Source organism: Dreissena polymorpha, chromosome 4, assembly GCF_020536995.1.
Source record: "Dreissena polymorpha isolate Duluth1 chromosome 4, UMN_Dpol_1.0, whole genome shotgun sequence".
Lineage (NCBI taxonomy): Eukaryota > Metazoa > Mollusca > Bivalvia > Myida > Dreissenidae > Dreissena > Dreissena polymorpha.
Genome location: NC_068358.1, coordinates 83,313,373 through 83,339,548, shown reverse-complemented (window position 1 = coordinate 83,339,548; position 26,176 = coordinate 83,313,373). Strand labels below are relative to the sequence as shown.

Here is a 26,176-nt window from a genome sequence, read left to right as displayed (position 1 = left end):
GCGGGAAAACTAAATAAAATATATAGCATATGTTTTCAAAATTATGAAAATATTTTTTTATAATTCATTTTATTACGAAACTGGATTGTTATCCACGCAAGCGATTTCAAATTTGAAATTACTTTTGTTTCTACAGAGCGGTATGACATATTTTACGTACTCTAAATGATTTTAACCACTTTAGGCGTTTCGATTAACCGGTTAATAACCGGTTACGGAAAAGGTTAACCGGTTAATCATTTGTGTAACCTCTTGCATCCCTAATTTTTACAAGTAATATTTTTTAAAGGGATATAATAAAAAATATTACTTCCCTTGCAAAAATTATCTGTACTACCTGCCAAATGATAAATAGAAATTATCTCCCTTTAAAGCTTGTTACTTCCTTTGGATTGGTTTTTGACCTTTGACCTTTAAGGATGACCTTGACCTTTCACCACTCAAAATGTGCAACTCCATGAGATACACATGCATGCCAAATATAAAGTTGCTATCTTCAATAATGCAAAAGTTATGGCCAATGTTAAAGTTTTCGGACGGACCAACAGACGGACAGACAGTTCAAATGCTATATGCCACCCTACCGGGGCATTAAAAAAAACTTATGACATTAATCATGAAGTAAATGGCACTTTAAACATTAAAAAAACATTAAAAACACAACACTCCAGTATTCAAATGCCCTACTTTTCTTCTGTATATATCCAGTGCGCTCGATGCGGTCCTGGCGGCCCATGAGTCTGTTGGGCCCGGTGCTCAGTCGGATGCTGGCGTAGATGTCCTCTGCAGAGTTCTGGTGCTCCAACTGTTTGAGAATAGGCCATTTCAGCGGCAGATCTGCCGTGTCCTGCAGGCCGTATCAGAGACCATTAGGTTAGTTATAAATTGCCCAGCATTCTAATCAAAGGGGCTTAATAAATGTGTAGTGTCGTCCCAGATTAGCCTGTGCAGTCCACACAAGCCAATCAGGGGTGACACCTTCATGATATGTGTGTTTTTTAAATGAAGTCAGATCTTAAACAAAATCCAGTTAAAAGCAGAGTCTTCTCTGAATAGCCGTTGGGGACTGAACAGGCTAATCTTGAACAACAATTTACGCACATGCATGAGACCCCATTTTCGTGAGGCTTATTTATAGAAACAGTCTCAAGTCAATCTCTTCCTGAAGAAAACTAACCATTTGTGTCTTTAGGAAAGATTTTAAATATCATGCTTCATAGGCGACGTAAGATAAAACAAGAAATCACAAAAATTGAGATTCACGACAAAGCAAACATCCATCAAATACTCATCTGACAAAGGAAAAAATGTGTGTGCTTATTATCTTTAGGGCTTTCATTTTGAACAAGCATGGATCCCATTTTGATCTTTGAAATATATTTCTAACATAAAATAAATGTTTATAGGGAGGTTTCTGGAAACTGGTCTGGTAAAGAAAACAAACATTATAGGAGTCAATCCTGTTGTGATTGTTCAACATTATTAGGCTTCAAATTAAAATCAATTGAGCATGCTGAGCACATTAGATTGCCAATGATAGTGATGGTATAACTAAGGGAGGCTTACCTTGTTGACAGGTGTGACTAGAGTGTGTCCCTCAACTATTTCCTCCTTTTGATAGCGACGAATGATGGCATCCATACTGCAGACATACACACATACAAGGCTTTCTCAGGAGATATACATTGAGGTCAAAGTTGAAATCCGGTAGAAAAACACGAACTTTGTACTCACTGGTAATTCTTTACGTTCAATGACTATATAATAGTCAATCATCACAGTGACAAGTAAACACCATCATTATTTTTACACCAAACATATAATCTGTACATTGTTGTAATATGTAACCATTTAATAATCAAGCCCCAAAATATCATTGAGCTTTATCTAAGTCTTATTCTAAATCTTACACAGGAAAACAGCGAGATTCAAACCTCATATATGTTACAAGCATTATCCAATGACCTTAATAATCAACGTGCTTGCGACACAGCTTACTCCTCAGCTTTTGACATATGAGTCGCGTTCTGAGAAAACTGAGCATAATGTATGTGCATCAAGTGTCGTCCCAGATTAGCATGTGCAGTCCGCACAGGCTAATCAGGGACGACACTTTCTGCTTTTATGGTATTTTAAGTTTCAAGGAAGTCCCTCCTTACCGAAAATCAAGTTTAGGCCGAAAGTGTCGTCCCTGATTAGCCTGTGCGGACTGCCTCGGCTAATCTGAGATGACACTTTACACACATGCATTAAGCACTGTTTTCTAAGAACAAGGCTCATATTTACATAACAATACAATTTTTGAACAAACACATATGATTATAATGAACATTTATCATTAGTATTACTAATTGAGTCATTTTGTTCAGTTCCTTTTAATCTTTCACATGTTCTTTATTTAAAGAACATTCTGACCATGATCCCCCTTTCTTAAACTATGGACAAATGCGCAGATTGATCTTGAGCTTTGCTGGTTGGAAAGACCCATTTATTCATGAATCAGATCAATTGAGTTGCAACTCCAAATAGTGATGTAGTTACTCACTCATCGAAGTATCTGCCGCCCATGACAAGCTGTCGTCCAGCCTTCTCCATCTTGAAGCGCTGAACAACATAATCATGTTGTTTACCAAGGGTCAAAAAGAACAGTGTGTAGTTCTCTGGCGAGATGTCACTTGGACGCACCAGGAAACTGTCCGCACCAGCTGAAATAGGGGAGGCTAGTTGCAAATATGGGGGGGGGGGGGGTCTTCAAGTATCTTAAGTATGGGGATACATTTCAAGGAGAATGTAATTTTCTGTAAAACACGAAAGATAATTTGCAAATAACAAGGGGAATCATATTTCTGAAAAATATGGTGGATAAGTTGCAAATATAAAGGGGAGTCTTGAAACATGTACAACTGGTATTGATTGCTTGATTTAATATTGATATTTTGTCTTACTTAATAAAATAATTAGCTTTTGTTTTCCTTCATGTTATGCTGATCTATTATTTATTTAATGTTATATGTGATATTGATTTTGTGGTTAACTTTATGTAATAAATATTATTGTTAATTTGATTCATTTAATAGTAACGCTGGGTAATTTGTCTATCATAAGAATACTACCTAGTCTCAGTTTTTTTACTGCTTCATCTTTGGTGATGTTTGGATGAAAGTATGGCAGGCTCTCCACTGGGTCTATGTTTCCATTCTGAAGCAGGAAGCATCAAGATCATCAAACAGTCAACATCATGATATAGTTCCCTCAAGTGTGAAATCAGCTGGCACATAACCTGTACTTTTAACTGTACTTTTAACAGTATGCACTTTAAAGTCATTTACACTGTACTGTTATGTGATAGTGCTGGAAAATAACAATCAAGTAGGTTTAATTTTTGCAGTAAGTTCAGACCTACTTGTATTTATGTGTATACATATAAATATGAACAAATGAAAAATTATGTTGCCATGAACAACATTTTTACTCTAAAGTCTCATGCATTTCTGAGGCATAAATTTTCAAAATATGATACAGTATGAATTGGGAACTGCAAAATACATATAAATTACATAAGATAAATATTTGATGATAAAAATGACAAATCGTTTTTAACAAAGCTCTTTTGAATGATCCCCCGGCTTGAATAACCATACAAGAGCTGTCAGAGGACAGCACGCTCGACTATTCGAGTGCTTGACAGTATAACGTAAGCCATCATGGGGCTTTGGTTCATATTCAATAATTTAAAATAGACAATATTTAAAAAGGAAAAAAGGAAAAAAAAAATTGGGGGGGGGGGGGTAGGGGAGGGGTTGAGAGGGGGGTATAATGTGGGGTGTGGTCATTCATTTATTAGATGATCTTTCAAAAATAAAAAAAGGAAAAAAAAATTGGGGGGGGGGGGTAGGGGGGTATAATGTGGGATGGGGTCATTTATTAGATGATCTTTCAAAAATAAAATAAAAAAAGGAAAAAAAATAAAATTGGGGGGGGGGGGAGGTAGGGGGGGGGGGGGGGCAGGGATTCTGGATTGGGGCGTGGAGTATTGTTTGGGTGGAATCCATTGTGGTTTTCAGGTAAGTGTTGTTTTGTCAAAGTATTAATAAAATCTGATCATAAATAAAGAAGTTATGGCAATTTAAGCAAAATGTTCAATTATCAAGTATAAAAGGGGCCATAATTCTGTCAAAATGCTTGATACAGTTGTCTGCTCTTGTTTATAGGTTGGGGTCATGTTGGTTAACAAGTATGCAAAATATAAAAGCAATATGTTAAAGGACATTGAAAATATTTGGGGTAGTACGCAAACTTTAACATTTGCACACAAACGGGAACGGCAACGCCGACGTGAGTAGGATAGCTCAACTATATATATTTCATATATACAGGGATGGAAACTAACTTTATATGGCTAGTTGCCCAGACGGACAACCTACTCCTGGAATTAGGTTGCCCAGCAAAAAACCTACGAGCCCAGAACTTTCCTGATGCTTTATATACATTTTTGTTGTTCAATGAACGTACAATGTGAGGTCAGACATCTAGGTAATAATAGTCACATTTTGTACATTGTTTTCACTTATTCATGACCTGACAATTTAGTTAAAGCTTAAGAGGTGTCCCCGTGATCATAAACCTCAAACGCACACTTTTGCGTGTACATGTTTTGATTAATTTTGACCCCTACTAAGGTCATATTTTATTTATTTTTGACATGTTGTAATGCAATTGTTTTAACTGCATCTTATTTTCAGGCAATGAGGAGCAACCCGTTAAAAGTTCATGCCTTGTTCAATACAATATTTGCATTTCATACCGCTCTCATGATCGTTCGTCAGCCAAGGTCTAGTTTCCAACCATCCTAACTGAAATTCGCGCTTACGTTTATTTTGATCATATTCATGATTATAGTTGCTTTTTTCTGAAGGATTTGTTTTTTTCAGGCTGAGAAACCCCTTGAATAAATTGCCACATATTTAAATCTATTATGACTTTGGCGCAGCCATTTTGAATAGAAAGTTTACAGCGTAGTAAACATCGTAGAAGTAGTAGTAGTAAATCATGACGTCAGACGCTGTAAACGTTATGCATGTTAGCGATGTTTTGAATGACGCAATTTAATTGGCCGACACCATTTCAAACCAAAGGGGTAAAGGTATTGATGAATACCGCGCAATGTATCGATTGTTCAGAACGGCTTTTTCAAAAAAGCTATTTGCCCGGACGGACTACCGGCTTTTGAAATTCAATCGCCCGGCGTAAAAATTACTCGCCCAGGGCGAACGGGCAACCATCATTTTCCATCCCTGATATAATAGTCGAGCTAAAAAACAAACTGGAAATCAAAACAACCTATGCAGCAAAACAAAATCAGGATTATTGCAAGGTCCTCCCACATAACTCCCATCATGCAAAAATGCCACATGCGACAGACCAGGCTCATAATAAGACCACAAAACCTTTAGTGACCTATTAGCTGAAAGCGTAGCTCCTGTGCTGACTGGACTTGAGCTATGCTGGACCCATTTGGCATAAGACCCATTTTCGCATGACAAAGCTCATTTATGCATTTAAATCGTGTGGTACTCACCAGATCCTCGACAAGTTCCTCGTACACCTGTCCCTCCTCCCCAGTCCTTTGTGACCACACCCACAGCCAGCCATCACCCATCTCATTATTTACCACGAATATGTCCCCCTTCTCAAAGCTGTAATATAGAAATACATCTGATTGTCACAAATATGTCACCCTTCTCAAAGCTGTAACATAAGAAAAACATCTGATTGTTCGTCACAAATATGTCACCCATCTTAAAGCTGGAACATAGCGATACAAAATATTACATTACAAGCTATTGCTTCGTATTTATCCCTTTACCACTCACATAGGCTTGCATTCTCTTAGAAATTCAAATTAAATTAAGACCTTTCTTGCTAGATTTATGTTTTTAAGCCTTCATTTAAAACCCTTACATAATGATGAGCAGCAAACATGAACAATTCTAAAATCAATATTAACGACATTCTCATTGCAGAGGAAATATGAATTTTACTTAGTTTTAATTATTAAATAACTTGTATGTTAAGAGAACACTATTAAAACATCAAATTCAATTATTCACTTATAATATTTCTTTCTTACATTTTCCCCAATATCAAGATTTAACAAGGGACAAAATTGTCACAAAACCAGGTTTTCATTGTGAAAAAAAATCTGATAAAGGGAGAATACTCAAACTGAACTTTTGAAATGAACAAACAAAATTAACCCCCTTTGTAAGTTTGTTTTAAAAAAAATATATTTTTAGTCGTGGCCACCTTGACATTGGAGATATTGACGTGATTCTTTCGTGCGACACACCGTCCCATGATGGTGAACAAATGTGCAAAATGATTTTAAAATCTCACAATGAATGACATAGTTATGGCCAGGACAAGCTCATTTATGGCCATTTTTGATCTTTGAACTCAAAGTGTGACCTTGACCTTGGAGATATCGACGTAATTATTTCGCGCGACACACCGTCCAATGATGGTGAACAAATGTGCCAAATGATTTTAAAATCTGACAATGAACGACATAGTTATGGCCCGGACAAGCTTGTTCCGCCCGCCCGCCAGCCAGCCCGCCAGCCAGCCAGCCAGCCCGCCCGCATTCGCTAATCTAATAACCAGTTTTTTTCTTCGAAAAACCTGGTTAAAAATGAATATTCACCATAACTAAATACTAGAGTTAAATGATAGTAGAATGAAAGCATGAGGTATTGTTACAAAAATAACAATTATGTTTAATGCAGCTAAAGTTTGCATACCTAAGTTCATCTGTATCTTGCATCTTGCAATAAGGAAAAACAGCTATCACCCTCCTTCGGTCATCTACAGGCTGAAAAGAACTAATCACGTTTGATGCATTTCTATCAATTGTTTATCATATAAGTATTCGATTATGTCAATTTTTTATTTATAACTGACATTATGCTATTGCTGAGTTGTCATTTTGATTGTAAACAAAGGATTATTTTGAAATAGTAACCGATTCGGCAGGGGGTCAAGGGGGCCACCTAGGCCCCTTTGTAGGTCCAGGGCAAGGCCCTGGTAGGGGGTCAAAGCCCCCCGACTCAAAATAAATTCTAGTCCTGTCATAACCCCACCCGTTACCATTGAGCTTAGATTTCCTGTTTTAGTAACTTCTGTCAAACCTGCACTGGCAAGACTAGAAATGAAGACAGAGATTTCTTTTATTGTTAGATCATTACCTCTGGTGGTGGAACTGGTGTGACTAGCTGTTCCCCTTTAAGAAGGTAGGATACTGAGGTGTAGTAGCCAATAAGATCTGACAGCGTGTCAAACTGGCGACCCCCGATGTAGAAATCACCAGACATGGCTGTGATCCTGAAACGAACATTTGCATGTACAAACAACTCAATTTTGTGTATCAGAGACTCAAGTAAAGTTAAAACTTTCAGCTAAAATTTTATGGCAAAATACAAAATGTATCCTACAAGTAAAGAATATATAAAACTGGCTTTTACAGTCCGAAAGTAAGCTGAAATTTAAATTTAACTTATGTGTTCAATTTATGAAGGACGCCAATATATTATCACAATTCTTAATGCTTACCTGGTCCAGAATTTTTTGTGAAATGTAAGCTCATTTTATTTCATCAATTTGTAAATACATGTATAATATACATTGGATCTTAAATTTGTGGATTTTTTATAATGGCTTATTGGAATAAATTTTTGTTGAACATATGTCGTGTTTGAGGGGACCCACAAAAATCCATGCAAATATGTGCCCAATGATTTTTTTGTTTCAATGTATCTGTTGTCAAAGTATTCATTAAAAATTATCAAATCAGTGAAATATAAAAATATAAAAAATAAAATAACATATATTTCAAGTTTCATCATATGAATGCATTTTCAACATAAAAAGAAGGAAAAATCGCTGTAGCAATACCTGAAATGATTAATTCCAGTCTTCCCATAGTACGAGAGCACATAGCTGCCCAGTTTGCTCTCACTTTCTCGGATGAGATAGTCGCCCAGGGTCTCACGCATCAAGAGTCGGCGCTCTGCAGTCTGACGGTCCAGACGACCATGATACCACCTGTAACACGGGACAGATCAATGAAATTAGATATGAGCTTCCCTCCGCTAAAATGGGGTTTAATATATGTTCATTAAGTGTCGTCCAAGATTAGCATGATGTGCAGTCTGCACAGGCTAATATGAGACGACACTTTGCATCTTAACTGGATTTTTCTAAGAAGATACTTCTTTTTAAAGTTAAACAAACAAGGGCTGTTTGTAAAACATGCATGCACCCCTATATGGGCTATAAGTTGTAGTAGCAGCCATTGTGTGAATACGTTTTTTGTCACTGTGAACGGTGGTGGTGGTGGTTGGTGGGTGGGTGGGGGGTGGGGTGTGGTGGGTGGGTGGGGGGTGTAGTAGTAGTAGTAGTAGTAGTAGAAGTAGTAGTAGTAGTAGTAGTAGTAGTAGTAGTAGTAGTAGTAGTAGTAGTAGTAGTAGTAGGAGTAGTAGTAGTAGTAGTAGTAGTAGTAGTAGTAGTAGTAGTAGTAGTAGTAGTAGGAGTAGTAGTAGTAGTAGTAGTAGTAGTAGTAGTAGTAGTAGTAGTAGTAGAAGTAGTAGTAGTAGTAGCAGCAGCAGTAGCAGCAGCAGCAGGAGTAGTAGTAGTAGTAGTAGTAGTAGTAGTAGTAGTAGTAGTAGTAGTAGTAGTAGTAGTAGTAGTAGTAGTAGTAGTATGCATTACAAAAATGCAGTTAGCCTTACATTTGGTAAAATTTAAATATATTACAAGGGAGGCAAATGCTGTACCAATAAATTTTAACGTATTGCATTTGTTTCCCCTGTATATAAGAGTGTATTACCTCCCCTGTCCTGCTTATATTTATATTAATCAACAAAATTAAACATAAACACAATATTGAATATACAAAATATACAAATAATCTCATATTCTGATAATATTTTTACTTATCCACTGTATTTTACTAAAAGGATGATGTTTCATTGGACTGATAATTATAGATTTAGGATTACAGACCAGATGCTTCAGTAATAGTTGAGAGTGTGCCCTGTTGGCCGCGTATGCATTCTTGAGTAATCATTCAAAAACCATTTTACTATTTAGAGTCACCGTGACCTTGACCTTTGACCTAGTGACCTCAAAATCAATAGGGGTCATCTGCGAGTCATGATCAATGTACCTATGAAGTTTCATGATCCTAGGCCCAAGTGTTCTTGAGTTATCGTATGACAACCACCTGGTGGACGGACGGACCGACCAACCGACATGAGCAAAGCAATATACCCCCTCTTCTTCGAAGGGGGGCATAAAAATAACATACATATGGAATGTGTCATCCCTGATTAGTCAATGCAAACTGAACAAGCTATTATGGGACTACACTTTACCCATATGCATTTTCACTGATGTCGGATTTTGCTTGGTAACCTTATAAGTAGGTGAAGCTATTGTATCTCATATAGAAATGATGAATATCAATATCCTGCTTACTGATATTTATGGTCAAAAAAGGGAAAAAATCATAGCATCAATAATAAACCACACTGTGTAAACGGTGATTGAATTTGTAATTTTAATGTTGCTTATTCATAGTCACTCAAGTAACTTTATGATATAATAGAAATATGCTACATATTCAGTATTTCAGTCTGTCACTTCTTATTTGGAATGTATCCATTCAAATGAGAAAATTGACATTTGGATCAGGTCCTTTGAATTGACCAAGTTATGTAATGAAGACAGATCACTGAAAAATGATCAACCAAAAATCACTTTTTTTTCAACTTAAGTTTGTTGGCTTGATGAATTTAGCAAGAGCTACCCCAAGACAGCATACTCCACTATTCATACCCTACAGGCCATTTCTGAAAATGCCATTTCTTGATATATTTTTTTGCATGAAAAGTCCACTGATTTAGGAAAACTAATTTCATAAAACTCTTTTTAATAATTTAAATCAGAACAATATAATAATATAAATTAAAATTAAATACTTTGATGTTATTGAAATAAATTAAGATAAACAAGGCTATTTCCAAGCAAAATATGTCCCCTACCGGCTCCACCATTGTCAGAATTAATTTTTTTATATATATTTGTTGCAACAGCAACCATAATTTTTTACATACAAACAAAACGAAATGACGTGCATTATTTCCATATTGCCATTTTAAAATATGATTCACTTCTACAAATGCTTAGTTGGTGTGATGACTTGTAGTAAACATTCACAACAGTGGATCAAAGTGAATACAATACAATTCAGCATTGCAAAACAACTGACAGTGCAATTTTGAACAATCTACTTTATGAAACTCCTATGTTGGAACATATATTGTTTTACAGGAAGGTTACGTCATCCATGAACATAAACCTTTCTTCAACAAGCACATGAGTTTACCCAGTGATTTTGTGTCCCGTTTTTAAAAGATCTTTAAATTTAGGACCAATTGCCAATCTTCATTAATAAAACTATTTTCCTTACCAGAAATATCACAATCCTAATTTGAAGCAATGAAAACCTTCATCCATACAAATCATGTTACTAAGAAATAAATTATAAAACAAAAATAAATGTGTCTCAAGTCATAATACGCTATGAATAAACCACACTTATTTCTAGATTAAACAAGGCTATTGTCAAGCAATATGGTCCCCTACCGGCTTCACCATTGTCAGAAATTCCATCATTTTCAGATTATTTTTTTGGTTGCCATAGCAACCACAATTTTTGACGTAGGAACAAAATGAAATGACGTGCATAATGTCCATATTGCCATCTATCCATGTTCTAAGTTTCATGAAAAAATATTAAGAACTTTTAAAGTTATCGCAGGATCCAGAAAAGTGTGACGGACAGACTGACAGACGGACTGACAGAGCGCAAACCACAAGTCCCCTCCGGTGAAACCGGTAGGGGACAATAATTAGATTATATTACAAACAACTTATCACTTCCATTTAAGTTCAACTTTAAAATAACTGGACACACTCATGAACTTTCTTCAAATACTTATATAAGCAATTGTTTAACCACAACAAGCTTATGTAATGTAAACTAAACTTAAGTTTCATTGAGACTAGAACTTCCATTTTCACAATTAAAGTGTGATATTTTTGGTAAAAATTATTATTAACATCTTCCAAAAACGTGTTTGATCAGTCAATTAATCAGGAATTATAAACAGAAAGATTAACATGTCTGCTTTTCTGTTGTGCATTTGAAAGGCTTATCAACTAACATCAAGTGATTGTCATCCCTAAAAAATGTGACCTTTTATTTGTGCATGTTTTCCAAAGTAACTGGTGAAGCAACAATGGACAAAGCCATACATCAGTGTCCAGCCCTACATAAGAGAATAACAGGAAGTAAAATCCTAGTTCTGGACTCAAACCCATGACTAACAAAACTTATGTTAATTGTTCTCACACAATCTGTGTTAAGCAGTCAGTCCCAGATAAACCATTTGGCTGAGTAGCCAACTGCCTTAATAATGGGCTGAGTAGCCAACTGCCTTAATAATGGGCCCCGCAACTTTTAGAGGCCCAATAAGAAGACATTTTTTACTTACTCAGCCTAATCTAATGACTTGACAAAGCCAATCATTTTAAATTAATGTTATGCCGATTTAAGGCTTGAAATTGTCTTGTCAAGTAATAAATCAATTATTATTTACAAAAACATCTTGTATTGGTGGTGGTTAAGGGGCTCAGACTAGTAGGCACTAGGGGCTTTGAGCGTTGGCCCAAAAAGTTGTGTGGGCCTCCACTCTGCTTAGTCCGGTGGTTCTAAAACATGCACACTGCAGAATTACTCAATTAGTTGCAATAATCCATCTCCCAGCTATTGACCCTCCGGATCGCTTGTTTATGTACTCATAAAAGCTCAAAGCATTTAAGAACAACTACAGAATGAATTTCAATAACGATATTTCTTTATTATAAGATAAACACATTTTCCAATAATAAACTGCATGTAAGAAAATGTAATTGTTTTCAAAAATAATTATTATTCACAACAGAAATATTTGCAATGCCTGTGAATTGCATTCTGTGACAGTTACACTGATTCAATCTCAGCTATTGACCCTCTGAGCTGTATGTATATACCCATATAAGCTCAGAGCATTCAAGAAGAACTACATCCTGTGATTGAAGTGTCAGTTGAGTTTGCATTGCAATTCGAGATCTGAACAAAAATATTTTCAAGTCGTCAGTCACCATAAGGGCACAGCCTTAGGGACATGATGTTGTTGGCGTCATCTCCAACACAGAAAAGACTCAATAGCTTCAACAGCTAAAATACATTAAAAGTTTACAAAGTCACTGACTTATTGAATAGAAAAATGGGATTGGTCCCCAATTTCCATTCTTGAACGTGGAAGTTAACTTTCCGGTTATTTAATGCAGAATGGTCTTACTGATTTTCCGGTGGAGCTTTCAATGGTGGTACAACTTCTATCTCCGGACTTTCTGACACCGGATCTTCTTCGTCAACATGCTCTGAAGCAGCCGCATCTTCCGTATTTTCGCCAGGTGCAACTTGGTCGCCCTTGTTGTTGTCGGCCATATTTCTTCAATGAAAATGAGGTTAGCAATTTCCGGGCTTTCGATTGGCTAATATATTCCCGCCAATCCCAGATATAGACTGGTACAGAGCACGAGTTCATTGCCCTGCTGAGTTTCATGAATGAAATACTGCCGTTGTACAGAAAGTATTGATATAAAGTTCATTAGTAAACATACATTAAACAGTTATGCTATGGACATTTAATAATAATAAAACACATTTTTTCAGCATTCGGATGATTAATGGAAAGCTTGGAAAAGTAAGATGAAGATGGAACGCTTGGAAAAGTTAGATAAAGATATAATACAAATGTTATCGGCGTTCATGTTTGTTAATCAATTTACGTCTTTATCGCCTTGGCACACATCGTGTGTCGATCGGTTATTTGTATTACCATGAAAATACTTGTACATTATCCAACTTACACTTTAAGTTCGTTTTTTTTTACGAAGACGAATTAATAGGCTCTATTGATTGAACACTTAAACATAACTTAATATGTCTTCAGTATTTGATATTTAAAATCAGAGACGTACATCTACGTCTCTGTTAAAATTAATTAACATCAGTTGAATTTAGTTGTTTATAGAAGGGCATCCTTTAATATGAAACACTGGTTGAGTTATATGTATAAAAAATAAACTATTCATATCAGAAACCGCCGCTCGAATTAAAAGACCATCTACTATCTCGATAAATACCATGTTTCATTGATTTTGTTCGACATAAACGTGATTTGGCCAGTTTCCCAAAGGAATACGTACTTATTTAAAATATAAAAAAAACGTTACAATCTTCTTGTTGGAAAACCCCCAGAGTTTCATAATAATGTTGTAAAATAGTGATTGAATGTTCAATTACGTGTAATCTCGTTAAAAGTGCGTGTATTATATTTACACACACGTTCGCGGTTCGGTTTTTTCGATACCTAAATAAATCGCATGCACGAAAATGTAACAAGTGAACCCCAGTACACAGTTGTGTGCGAAAGGTTATCGTGAATGGAGTGTGCTAGTAAAAGGATAGGAAATTTCATTACACGTTATATATCCAGGAGCATCCTAATGTGCCAGTTATTGGTGCCGCGGATTTTATACATAAATTTACACATATTTTGTATCTCTTTGATATACTTTATTTAATTTACCGTTTATTTACAATACACAGTAAGTAATTGGTTATAAAGATTCCAACGGTGATTCTCACATTCTGGAATGATTACTGTTCGAGATTCTTTATTCCAAAAAGATGTTTGAAGTTTGTCGGTTGATGTCAAATCCATAGCTGAACTTATTACAAGAATGATTGCAAGTGAGACAATTCTATTATTTTCATTAACTACGATAAAAAAATAAATATGAGTTAATGTACTCGACAGCAGCATCGTTTGATTCCGATGTATTCCAATAAATTGAAAACATCTGAAACACTAGTTAAATAGACTGGAGAGACATGTTTTAAAATTCGACCTCTACATAGAGCCTCGAAACGCGTTACATTTCATTTTAATTTGTTGATGTAATGTTCAGATTATGGACTAGAAATGGACTATGGCTTTATAAGCATTTAGCAATTGGGCTCAAGTGTAAATAAAAATAAACGTCAACAGAAGTGGCTGAAAGTGTTTTGATAGAATACTTTCGTATTTTAGACAAATCTCTTTACATATCTTTACGAACACAAGTATTATTTTGAGAATAGTTTTAAACGATTCTAAAAGCAGTAAAAAGATTAAAAGAAATCGCCTACCCCGGGTTGAGATACACTTTACCACTGCACCATTAAGTATTTTGTACGAGATTACGTATTTTAAACGCTATATCAGGGAAACGCATTACACGCATTGCAAATAGGCTATATATTATTTTACCGATTTCGATTGAACCATACACGAACCAATATTGACAACATGTTTATAGAGATTAGTGGTATTTTGATTCTACGCATATTATGATGCCTAAGTTCGTGTTTGAATCTAAGAAATGTATTTTTATAAATGTATGCTTTCAAACTGTGAATAAGTCCCTTTAATGCACAGTAATTGACAAGCACATCACCACTAGCATGTTTTCAAGAACAGCATATGTAGTATGTGCATATTGTCGAGTGCAAAAAATCATTACAGTGTTCATAAGATTCAACTCGGTCATTGATTAACTTATTGCATCCGCTGCAGAAAACTTACTCTTGCGGAAAGGCTACTGCTGTGGATAGAGTTCCGACGCTTATCTATATGGCGCACCAAAGGGGTCGAAACTTTAACTTCTGCTCGAGCAGAAAAAAATGCTGCTCGAGCAGCATTTAAATGCTGCTCGAGCAGCATATTGCTGCTCGAGCAGCAATTTACTGGTCGAGCAGCATTTAAATGCTGCTCGAGCAGCAAAATTCCTGCTCGAGCAGCAATATGCTGCTCGAGCAGCATTTATTTTTAGAATAAACCATTGAACCCGTCGGCCAATCAAATTTGAGCTTACAAACGGACGACATTAGCTATCTCTACGGAAACGAAATAGACCGGTGTAGCGTCAATATTGTCAGATCGTGAGATCTGACGATTTCACAGTACCTCCGTGATATTGCTCCGATCAGTCGCCGTGAAAAATGTCAGATTGATGAAAAATAATATTTAACGCATTGTTGTTTCAATTCAACTTAATTTCGCGTTTTTACAGCTTGCAGTTATTTTCGGACATCTTTTTTCGGACGTTGAACCTTAACACATTATTCACAACAAAGATATCGAAACAGTAGTTCTAACACAATGCAAACATTTGAATTTTAAAACGATTTTCGTTTTAAATGTTATATATATCGATGATGTACATGCATTACGTTGTAAAGAAATATAGTAATGCCTAATTTACAGTCATGAGTGTTGCACTTATTTAATACAAAGATATCACATTGATTGAAGAAAATATTTTCAGATTATATAATATATATATATTATTTTAGCTTAAAAAAGTTAAAAACTTATTATGAACCAAATTCAGTTCCAGAAATATATAATCTCAATCAGTGTTTTTATCATTATTTTAGCTAATTCACATGTACACTCAATTCAGGAAAACTATTTTATTATATTTCATACAATCATAGTTACCACTATCATCATTTATTTAATATGTCAATAAGCTTGATTGGCAATTGTCGCTTCAGCTCGGGTAATGCTTTAAAGTACCCCGTGTACTCTTAAGTATACTTTAATGTACCCCGGGTACGCTAAATATACTTAAACGTACCGTTGGTCTGTCTGTCAGTGCAGTCACTCACAAACTTGTCAGTGCTCTATCTCAGAAACTCAATATAAGTATTCAACATGAAACTTTATGGGTGTATAAATATAGCTGAGGAGAGGTGCCATGTACAAGAACCATAACCCGTCGCTTTCTGAAATAAGAGTTATTGCGCTATGTTGTTTTTCTATGATGTAACTAGGGCTATATCTCAGATACTATACAAGATTTTAACATGAAACTTCATGGGTGTATAATTATCAATGCACGAGAACCATAACCGTATACTTTCTTACATAACGGTTATTGCCCTTTCTTGTTATTGTTATTTTATGATGTAACTTTTCAGGGCTATATCTCATTTATAGAACCATGCATAAGAACCACAACCCTTCACTTTCTTAAATAAGAGTTATTGCCCTTTGTTGTTTTTGTATGATGTAACTTTTCAGGGCTTTATCTCAGAAACTATAAATACAAGATTTCAACATGAAATTTCATGGGTGTATAATTGTCAATGAGAATAAGTGCCATGCACAAGAAACATAACCCTAGTACATATGTACATGTCTGATGTTACTTTACAGGACTATATCACAGATACTATACACGATTTAAAGATGAAATTTAATGGACGTTAAGATATCAATGAGGAGAGGTGTCATGCACAAAATCTATAACCCTACACTTTCTTAAATAAGAGTTATTGCCAATTGTTTTTTTATGTTGTTACTATAAAATAAGTGAGATAAGGGTACAACCCTTCAAATAAACTTTTCTGTTAGTTCTGCACCCATCAATAATCAAAATTTATTTGGCGGGGATATCAATTTAACGAATTTGCTTATTATTAGTCTAAACGCTGAAATAGACTAAATATTTTAAGTAGCAATGAGAATATAAGACACAACAGACTCATCAGTCATCAGTATAATGTTAGCATATGTTTAGTCGGTTACTGAACTAGGGCAAATAAAGTTGAAGTTTATCAGGTGGTCTAAAAGTCCTCACCGCCTAGCAGATAAGTCTACAAAGTATTTTAAAGCCGGTTCATGAACATGAAATGATAAGTCATTTACGCCATCGGGATTATTTATTTTAAGTCAATATGTTTTTGGAATCATAAGGCACTCATTGAAAAATACACCACTACATAAATAAATATCTAGGTTTATAAGTTTTATCGTGCTGTACTTGTTTAGGAGATGTGTAATACCAACTGGCTACTTCTGTTTTCAGAACTAAAGGCACAGAAGGATTTTATTAATATTTTGTTGAGTTCTCAGATTAATCGAGCCCAAAGCACTTCCTGCTACACAAACATATTTTCGAGCAACAACACATATTGATAATATCCATTTTAATGCCGTGCGGGTCTTTACAGTGGAGTGATCGAGTCGCACAGATATGTTTGCCGCACTCCAGGAATCAGAAGTCTGCTTCTCACGACTAGTCTCGATAAACTGAATCATAGGCCTGTCGCAACATTGTGGGATGCTTTTTAATGACCAAAACATTTGGCAGTCTGGAAATAAAGTAAAGTCATTCATACTTGTGTTAAAATAGTGACCTGAAAATCAATAGGGGTCATCTGCGGGTCACGATCAATGTACCTATGAAGTGTCATGATCCTAGGCAAAGCATTCTTGAGTTATCATCTGAAAATCATTTTACTATTTCGGGTCACTGTGACCTTGACCTTTGACCTTGTGACCTCAAAATCAATAGGGGTCATCTGCAAGTCATGATCAATCTACCTATGAAGTTTCATGATCCTAGGTGTATGCGTTCTTGAGTTATCATCCGAAAACCATTTTACTATTTTGAATCACTGTGACCTTGACCTTTGACCTAGTGACCTCAAAATCAATAGGGGTCATCTGCGAGTCATGATCAATCTACCCATGAAGTTTCATGATCCTAGGCGTATGCGTTCTTGAGTTATCATCCGGAAACCATTTTACTATTTCGGGTCACCGTGACCTGGACCTTTGACCTAGTGACCTAAAAATCAATTAGGGTCATCTGCAAGTCATGATCAATCTACCATGAAGTTTCATGATCCTAGGCGTATGCGTTCTTGAGTTATCATTCAAAAACCATTTTTACTATTTCTGGTCGCTGTGACCTTCACCTTTGACCAAGTGACCTCAAAATCAATAAGGGTCATCTGCGAGTCATGATCATCTACCTATGAAGTTTCATGATCCTAGGCCCAAGCGTTCTTGAGTTATCGTCTGACAACCACCTGGTGGACGGACCGACAGGACCGACCGACATGAGCAAAGCAATATACCCCCTCTTCTTCGAAGGGGGGCATAAAAACAACAACAGTTGTTTGCAATAAGAAAAGCATATATATTCACTAGATTAAGTGTTCACAAAAAATACTATTTCTGAAAATAAAATTGCAAGAACGATAGTTTGACAGTGAAAAGTATTCATGTTTTATGCATCATAAATATACAATCACATTAAGACACTGAAAAAACAACTTTTCATACAAAACAATATATTGGAGCAAAGAGAATGCTTTTTTTCATTATATGACACATTAATAAATTAAAATATGAGTAATCTTCTTGTTTAACCTTTTTTTCAGGGTTATTTGACAAAAGACTCTATAACACAGTTTTGATCCTCAGGTTATGATATTACATATGAAATATCATGTCCTTTATAAATTAAAAGAAAATGCAAGGCTCTAAAAACCAATGCACCAACAGAAAGGTACGATGATTATATTCTACATTCTCCCATTATTTTGTTGAATAAAAGTTAATGCAGATCTTTTACTAAGCAAACTAGAGCTTTGTCACAGACGTGACAAATACCCCCACGGCCCGAATTGACACAGACTATTTTGCATGCTGTCTTCACAAAACAAGAGAATCAAATTTATGGCTATTTTTAAGAATGATAATGCCATTATCATTTATGGCCATTTTGACCTTTGAACTCTTGAATTCTTTAGCATGACATGCAGTCCAAATGTATGGCCATTTTTTTTACTTTTGAACTCCAAGTGTGACCAAGACCTTGGAGTTATCAACATGGCCTTTTTCTACCTCTGAACTCAAAGTGTGACCTTGAACTTGGAGTTATCGACGTAATTCTTTCGCGCGACACACCGTCCAATGATGGTGAACAAATGTGCCAAATGATTTAAAATCTCACTATGAATGACATAGTTATTGCCCAGACAAGCTCATTTATGGCCATTTTTAATCTTTGAACTCAAAGTGTGACCTTGACCTTCGAGATATTGAAGTTATTCTTCGCGCGACACACCGCCCCATGATGGTGAACAAATTTGCTAAATGATTTTAAAATCTCACAATAAATGATAAAGTTATGGCCCGGACAAGCATTTGACCCTTGAACTCCAAGTGTGACCTTGATCTTGGGGATATCGACGTACTTTTTTCACGCAACACACCGTTCCATGATGGTGAACAAATGTACCAAGTTATTTTAAAATCTAACGATAAATGACATAGTTATGGTCCGGACAAACTTTCGGTTTAAAACACACTAAGTGACCCCGTGACCTAGTTTTGACCCAGCATGACCCATATTCAAACTTGGCCTAAACATCATCAAGATACAACTTGTGACCAAGTTTGGTGAAGATCGGATGAAATTCGAGACAGACCGACCGACAGTACGACAAAGTGACACCTATATAGAAATATAAAGCTTATTTATTACCATCAATGCAAACACTCCACAGCTGTTTCCGTGGCGCTGTTTGTTGCAAGGTGGCGCTTTTAACTCTGAACTGATTTTTTCCAAGCCATCTTTCACAATTTGCCCTCGTTGACACATGAACTGGCTGCAACAAATATTTTGTTGGTAAAAATCAACAAAAATCATGTGCCTATATACTTAAGCGGTACTTTATCTATACCAAATTGTTTTGGTAATCAGTTTTCAAACATATATATATATGTGAATCTATTAACACATTATTTGAAACACATAAGTGTGAGAGATAGGACACAATAATAAATAAGAATGAACTAAGAAAGCAAGCTTAAATTTATATATATTTATATCATTTTTAAGTGTTGGTGCTCATTACAAGTAATATTAAGATAAAAATCCAAATATAGAAAACAAATAAGATTTACAAGTTTTTGAATATCTGTTTGCTATATTGCCTGATGAATGATAACTGGAACTGGCCAAAAAAGCTCCCTAAATGTGACCTTTGATCTCTTGTTAACGCATGCTCTGCAGCTTCTCTACATGGAGAACATATGTGGTAAGTACACTTCAACACCGTTATTTCGAACACCGATAATCCGAAGTCACGTTATTTCGAAGTATTTTCAGGTCCCGATTTGGTTATCCTTTGTTTAATGTAAAATTTCATGTTAATCCGAACTTCGTTAAACCGAAGAAATCGTAATTCGAAGTGATTCAGTGAGTCGGTCCCAACACTATAATTCGCCACCTAATTATCAATCTTAATACGAAGTCAAAACTGCAAAATAAGGTGCGTAAATTCACACCTTTGTCGTGGGCGTAAAAAGCCGATCATTACCCTTTGTCGTCTGCGCGAACGCCGTTGTTCAGAGATACATCGCGTATTAGTTAAAAAAAAATGTTTAATTCGAAAATGTATTCATATGTATGTATGCTGATAATTGTGCTATTCTTTATATTTTATATGTTCTGTAATAAGACAATATAAAAACAAGAAAAAAAATCGTTTTTCCTCCGTTTGTTACAAGTGGAAATCTATTGCTATCTGACTGTTTACGCTTTTAAGTAAGCGTGTAACAAAACCATGCGAATCCACACGTTTATTTTTACAGAATCAAAAGTCTTCTGTCAAATGTTTATTTCGAATTATCGTAATCCGAAGTTTTTAACGGTCCCGACGACTTCGAAATAACGGTGTTGAAGTGTATATTAAAATTGCATATTCATTTATCGAATCACAGTTTGGATAAGCTCAGAGACACACATAAAATGCACATACACAACTGCTACTGTGACTGCTATATCAAGAGGTAAGACAAAAATGAATTTCAGCTTTGAACCTTACCAGAACAAATCGAACAAGGCCTTGTTGTTACCACCCAATGAGTCGTAAATGGTTACAGTCCTGGACATAACACTTGCAACCAGCAAAACCCAGTGATTGTTGCCTTTACATTGTGGCAGCATAAGTAGATCATACATATTGAAGTCCACCTACAAAATGTGAAATTAAAATGTACCTTAAACAATGTATACATTACTAAACAGTGAGAACTTTGCTCAAATTACTTCAAAGAAGTAAGTGGCATGCTAGAATCAAGTACAGTTAAGTTAACAATAAAACAAAAGATTGTCAGGCAATATGGTACTCCTGGAACAACTTTGTAGAGGTCATCATTTACAAAGAACATGTAGAATTTATGAAGAACCACCACTTTTACATAAAAATTCATGTTATGTAAATCGAAGACTTTGGCATTCATATCTCACAGACATATCAAGTCATTACCACTGCCACCTTCATCAACATAATTATTGGACACATAGAGAACTACTATATTCACTACATACAAAATGTGGTAGCCCTAGATCCGAGAGTTAAGGACAAGAATATTTTAAAAGTTTTCACAAAATAAGCAAGAAAGAAGTGTATATAATGTTCAATTTTGTGACCCGCGGGTCAGGGTCAAATTTGACCCAAAGGGAATAATTTGAACAAACTTGGTAGAGGACAATAAGATGTTACTGCAAACCAAATTGGTAGCCATAGTCCGAATGGTTTTCAACTAGAAGATTTTTAAAATTTTCACAAAATAGGCGCTTTATAAGCGTTTATTCAATTGTGTGACCCCCCCCCCCGGGGCAGGGTCAAAGTTGACCCCAGAGGCATAATTTGAACAAACTTGGTAGAGGACTATAAGATGTCACTTCATACCAAATTGGTAGCCCTAGGCCCAATGGTTATGGACAAGAATGATTTTTAAAGTTTACCCTAAATTAGCCATTTATAAGCATATGTTCAATTTTGTGACCCCCGGGGGCAGTTTCAAATTTGACCCCAGGGGCATAGTTTGAACAAACTAAGAAGAGAATAATACATGTCAATACTACCAAATTTGGTAGCATAGCACTATGCCATACAGTTATGGACAAGTAGATTTTTAAGTTTTCACAAAATAGGCCTCATACAAGCATATGTTCAATTTGTGACCTCGGGGCAGGGTCAAACTTGACCCCAGGGACATTATTTGAGCAAACTTGGGTAGAGGACTATAAGATGTCACTATCTTCCAAATTTGGTAGCCATAGGCCCAATGGTTATGGACAAAAAGAGTTGTAAAGTTTTCACAAAATAGACCCTATATTAGCATATGTTAAATTTTGTGACCCCGGGGCAGTTTCAAATTTGAACCCAGGGGCATAATTTAAACAAATTTGGTAGAGGACTATTAGATGTCTCTACATACCAATTTGATAGCCCTATGCCAAATGGTTATGGATGCGAAGATTTTGAAAGATTTCACAAAATAGGCCTTATATAAGCATATGTTCAATTTTGTAACCCCAGAGCAGGGTCAAATTTGACCCAGGCGCATAATTGAAAATTTAAAAGAGGTTCACCCAAGGAACATTACTGAGAAATTTCATCAGAATTGGACCAGTAGTTTAGGAGAAGAAATGTTTAAAGGAAAAGTTAAAAATGACGGACGCACGCAGGCACGGACGGCGCACGCATGACGGACACAGGACCATGACATAAACTCCACTGGCCTTTGGCCAGTGGAGCTAAAAATCAATTCAGGAAGGGAGGGAGCACCCCTCCCTTACCCAACCATAAAGGCCCCTGGGCATCTGAAATATGATCACAAGCACTAATAATCATATAATGATGATAAAACCCGGTCACCACTGTCGATAAATTGGAAATTGTTATGATTGTGAGATATAATGTAAACATTTGCATACAGATCAATCTTTTTCTTCAAGCCCAACACAAAATAACAATTCAAAATTAAAGTTTTTAAAGGTTTTCAATGGGTACAATAGGGTATTATCTGAACATGGAAACGTCGAAATACATGAAAATATCATCATACAACTTAAATGTATTTCATTGTTAAAATATGTTTTTCTTGATTTTTCTCCAAACTTTACACAAAAATGGGTGATTTCAAAAATATTAAACTAGAAATGGCGCGTCAGAGGCCGACGTATCCCCACGCCGCATGTTTGACCCAGGGGTGCCCCAGGGTGGTAATGGGGCTATGCATAGTTGAAATTGAACGCATTGAAGAGAAGTTCGGTATCAATTAGATGTGAATCGTTGTAGAAATGAGAAATTATAGTAAAAGGCAATTTTGGGTGGGCGTGGCCTATGTGGGCGGGCGCCCCAGGGTGGTAATGGGGCCATGCATAGTTGAGATTAACCATAATGTCATAAGAGAGGTTCAGTATCAATTTGAAGTGAATCGGTGTAGAAATGAAGAAATTATAGTAAAAGGATTTTGGGTGGGGTGGTCTATTGGCGTGGCCAATGTGGGCGGGGCACCCCAGGGTGGTAATGGGGCCATGCATAGTTGTTGAGATTATCCGTATTGCCATAAGAGAGGTTCAGTATCAATTTGAAGACATTCAGTGTAGTATGGTGCACTCAAAATGTGCAGCTCCATGAGATACACATGCATGCCAAATATCAAGTTGCTATCTTGAATATTGCAAAAGTTATGACCAAGGTTAAAGTTTTGGGACACACACACAAACACCACACACACAATGACAGACAGGCCCAAAAACATATACCCCCTTTCTTTCGATCCGGGGGCATAAAAATGAGTAAAAATCTCTGACCCGGCTCCACCTCAACCCACATAACTTTTGACCTTGGGTCAGATCAAAATTCCAAATAGTGCAGGGTCGCACAGATGCTCATAGCTACCATGTGTGTAAGTTTCAAGGTTCTAGTGCTTAAAGTGTAGGAGGAGAAAGTGGCCAGGACGGAAAGGACAACAGAGAAACACAATATCCCCACTTTTTCTCCGAAAAGCGTGGGGGATGATGAAGCCTAAATGAAAACTTTTCTCAAATTTAGATGTTAAGTTTATGGCAACAGTTTGTTTGTATTGCATAGGGAAGGGTTCAAGTTTATAAATGAGTAGGGCCGCTCTGTCAGATGTGATCACTTTTTCACAAATAAAGATGTTAACCAAATGTTTTGAATTTTTTTTTATTAATGTACATGTCTTTGCACTAATAAAACCATTAAAACATGTTAGTCAATATTTTGTGTGTTTTTGTCAACATGCAGTATGTTCTTAAGAAAAATTTAAATACAAATCAGAAGTGTTTAAAAAAAAAATATGGAAAAAATTGAAAATTTTCATGTTTTTAAACACATATTTTTCAAAACTATACTCTTAAAAGTTTTTTTCCTGGCCTCAAAGCAGTGTATCTTAAAGTAAAAACTCAGATTTATCAAATATAGGATGGCTTCAATATATGTGAAGTTCTTTTTTATTGATCATGTTTATATTTTTTATAAATTGACCTCGTTTTCTATAATATGTGTCTTGTTCTGATAAAACTGGGCTAAATTCATGTGCGTAAAGTGTCGTCCCAGATTAGCCTGTGCAGTCCGCACCGGCTATCAGGGACGACACTTTGCTTAAACTTGATTTTCGGTAAGAAGGGACTTCCTTCAAACTAAAAATACTGTAAAACGCGGAAAGTCTCATCCCTGATTAGCCTGTGCAATCTGCACAGGCTAATCAGGGACTAGACTTTCCGCAGATGAATTAAGCCCAGTTTCTCATAACAACACACATCTAATTCACTGTTCTATATTTAGACCTTGCTCTCTATATATTAAACATTATATTCTCTATATATTGGACCTTGTTCTTTATAAATTAGACCTTGTTCTTTTAAACTTTAAATTAAACACGATGTCCTCTTACTTGACCTTCCTCTGAAACAATATATCCTCTATATATTTAGGTAATGTGTCATTAAAAAAATGATGATGAAATAATAATAAGTGCTGTACCTTTGTTTATCGAAGGTTTTAACATGGTTTTAGTTTAGATGTGTAGGAATTGTACCACAAGGGTGACAGTCTGCGTGGTTTAATTAAAGTGTCTGAAAGACTTTGTCATCAATCATATTTGACATTTGACCATGTTCAACTTTATTTTGGCTTTTTTCAGTTGCTTTTGAATGCTTTATTAAATCGAAATTTAATCATTAATTCTGCTATAATGTAAGTTTGTTTTCACTTTCTGGAGGTTTATAAGAAAAAAAACATTGTTGTGTCCCAAGTGTACATTTAAACATTGTTAACCAACTTCAGGCTAACATTGAAGATTATTGGGAGAAACATTTTGATTAAAATGACATTAATTTGAGAAGAGGAAATGCATTTTGTAATAATGTTATGGTAAAGTCAAATATACTTCCCAAGTTCCCACACATTATCATTTATATGCTTATATTTTTCTTCTGAAGACAAAATATGGAGACATACCCATATAATAAGAGTAGTTCACCCCAGAGTGAAGAAGAAACCACCTTTTTCTGTTGGAGATTACACCCTTTCTGTGTACTTCTTTCCAGAAAATTGTGGTGCCTTGTTTTTTTATTTTTAAAAGCTATCACCTGTTTATCAAACGTGATAAAAATTTCGTACACTTGGGACAATGCGATATTTGTCTTGCAAAAAAAGTTCACAAGGTTTGGCATCAATTTTCAGTACATCTAGTGATAACAATAATGGTTTGAAGAAAATGATGTAAAATTGTGAAATTTCTATCTTATGAAAAATTTAAATAAATTTCTTGCAAAATGTACACTTTGGGACACTTTTTGCCATAAATATTGAAGCACTTTATGATGCCACCTCTTAATATGACGTGAAGAGTGTTGAAAATTGTGGCACAAAATTGACAAAAAACATCATTGCTTTGAACACTTGCTACAAGAGATATCAACCTAAGTTAGAAGCATTGTTTTATTTTCTTAAAGCATATGCATTTTTATATTCATTTAATGATGGCAATACCTAATATTTCTGAAAGTTTTATTGAAGTATAGAATTGAAAATTGCCTTTTACATAAAATGTCACGCAAAACCAGTACATTTTAAGGATATTTTTCAATATATTTTGAACTGAAGCAAGTTATTGAGAAGAATTTTCACATTAAGTTAATCACATGGAAACACTTCTGTAAGATAGAAAAAAGAACTCAAAACATGCTTAATGCAGGTTTTTTTCCCTTCTTTGACCGCGATCATCGGCCTTTCCCCTCCGATTTTTGTTCCCCTCAGCTGGTAAATTTTCCC

The 26,176-nt window shown here is 35.6% G+C and overlaps 1 protein-coding gene and 1 long non-coding RNA gene across 6 annotated transcripts in view; both read right to left on the bottom strand.

The window, feature by feature from the left end:
• LOC127877617 (ras GTPase-activating protein 1-like) overlaps positions 1 to 26,176 on the bottom strand; it is a 72,939-nt gene that overhangs the window by 36,574 nt on the left and 10,189 nt on the right. For 2 of the 5 annotated variants that reach the window (XM_052423667.1, XM_052423670.1), the window contains 8 exons: positions 7,951 to 8,100; positions 7,245 to 7,380; positions 6,801 to 6,871; positions 5,579 to 5,696; positions 3,114 to 3,198; positions 2,546 to 2,705; positions 1,567 to 1,642; positions 688 to 847 (listed from right to left, as the gene is read on the bottom strand). In XM_052423667.1, the coding sequence (XP_052279627.1) occupies positions 688 to 847; positions 1,567 to 1,642; positions 2,546 to 2,705; positions 3,114 to 3,198; positions 5,579 to 5,696; positions 6,801 to 6,871; positions 7,245 to 7,380; positions 7,951 to 8,100 (956 nt within the window). Of the gene's footprint in view, positions 1 to 687; positions 848 to 1,566; positions 1,643 to 2,545; positions 2,706 to 3,113; positions 3,199 to 5,578; positions 5,697 to 6,800; positions 6,872 to 7,244; positions 7,381 to 7,950; positions 8,101 to 12,464; positions 12,614 to 26,176 lie in introns of those variants that run through there. The other 3 variants (XM_052423669.1, XM_052423668.1, XM_052423671.1) reach the window with 3 other exon arrangements.
• Positions 17,361 to 21,133, bottom strand: LOC127877640 (uncharacterized). The gene is made up of 3 exons (XR_008048507.1): positions 20,906 to 21,133; positions 19,561 to 19,684; positions 17,361 to 17,374 (listed from the first exon to the last, which is right to left on the bottom strand). It is a non-coding gene; the product is annotated as an uncharacterized LOC127877640 (long non-coding RNA).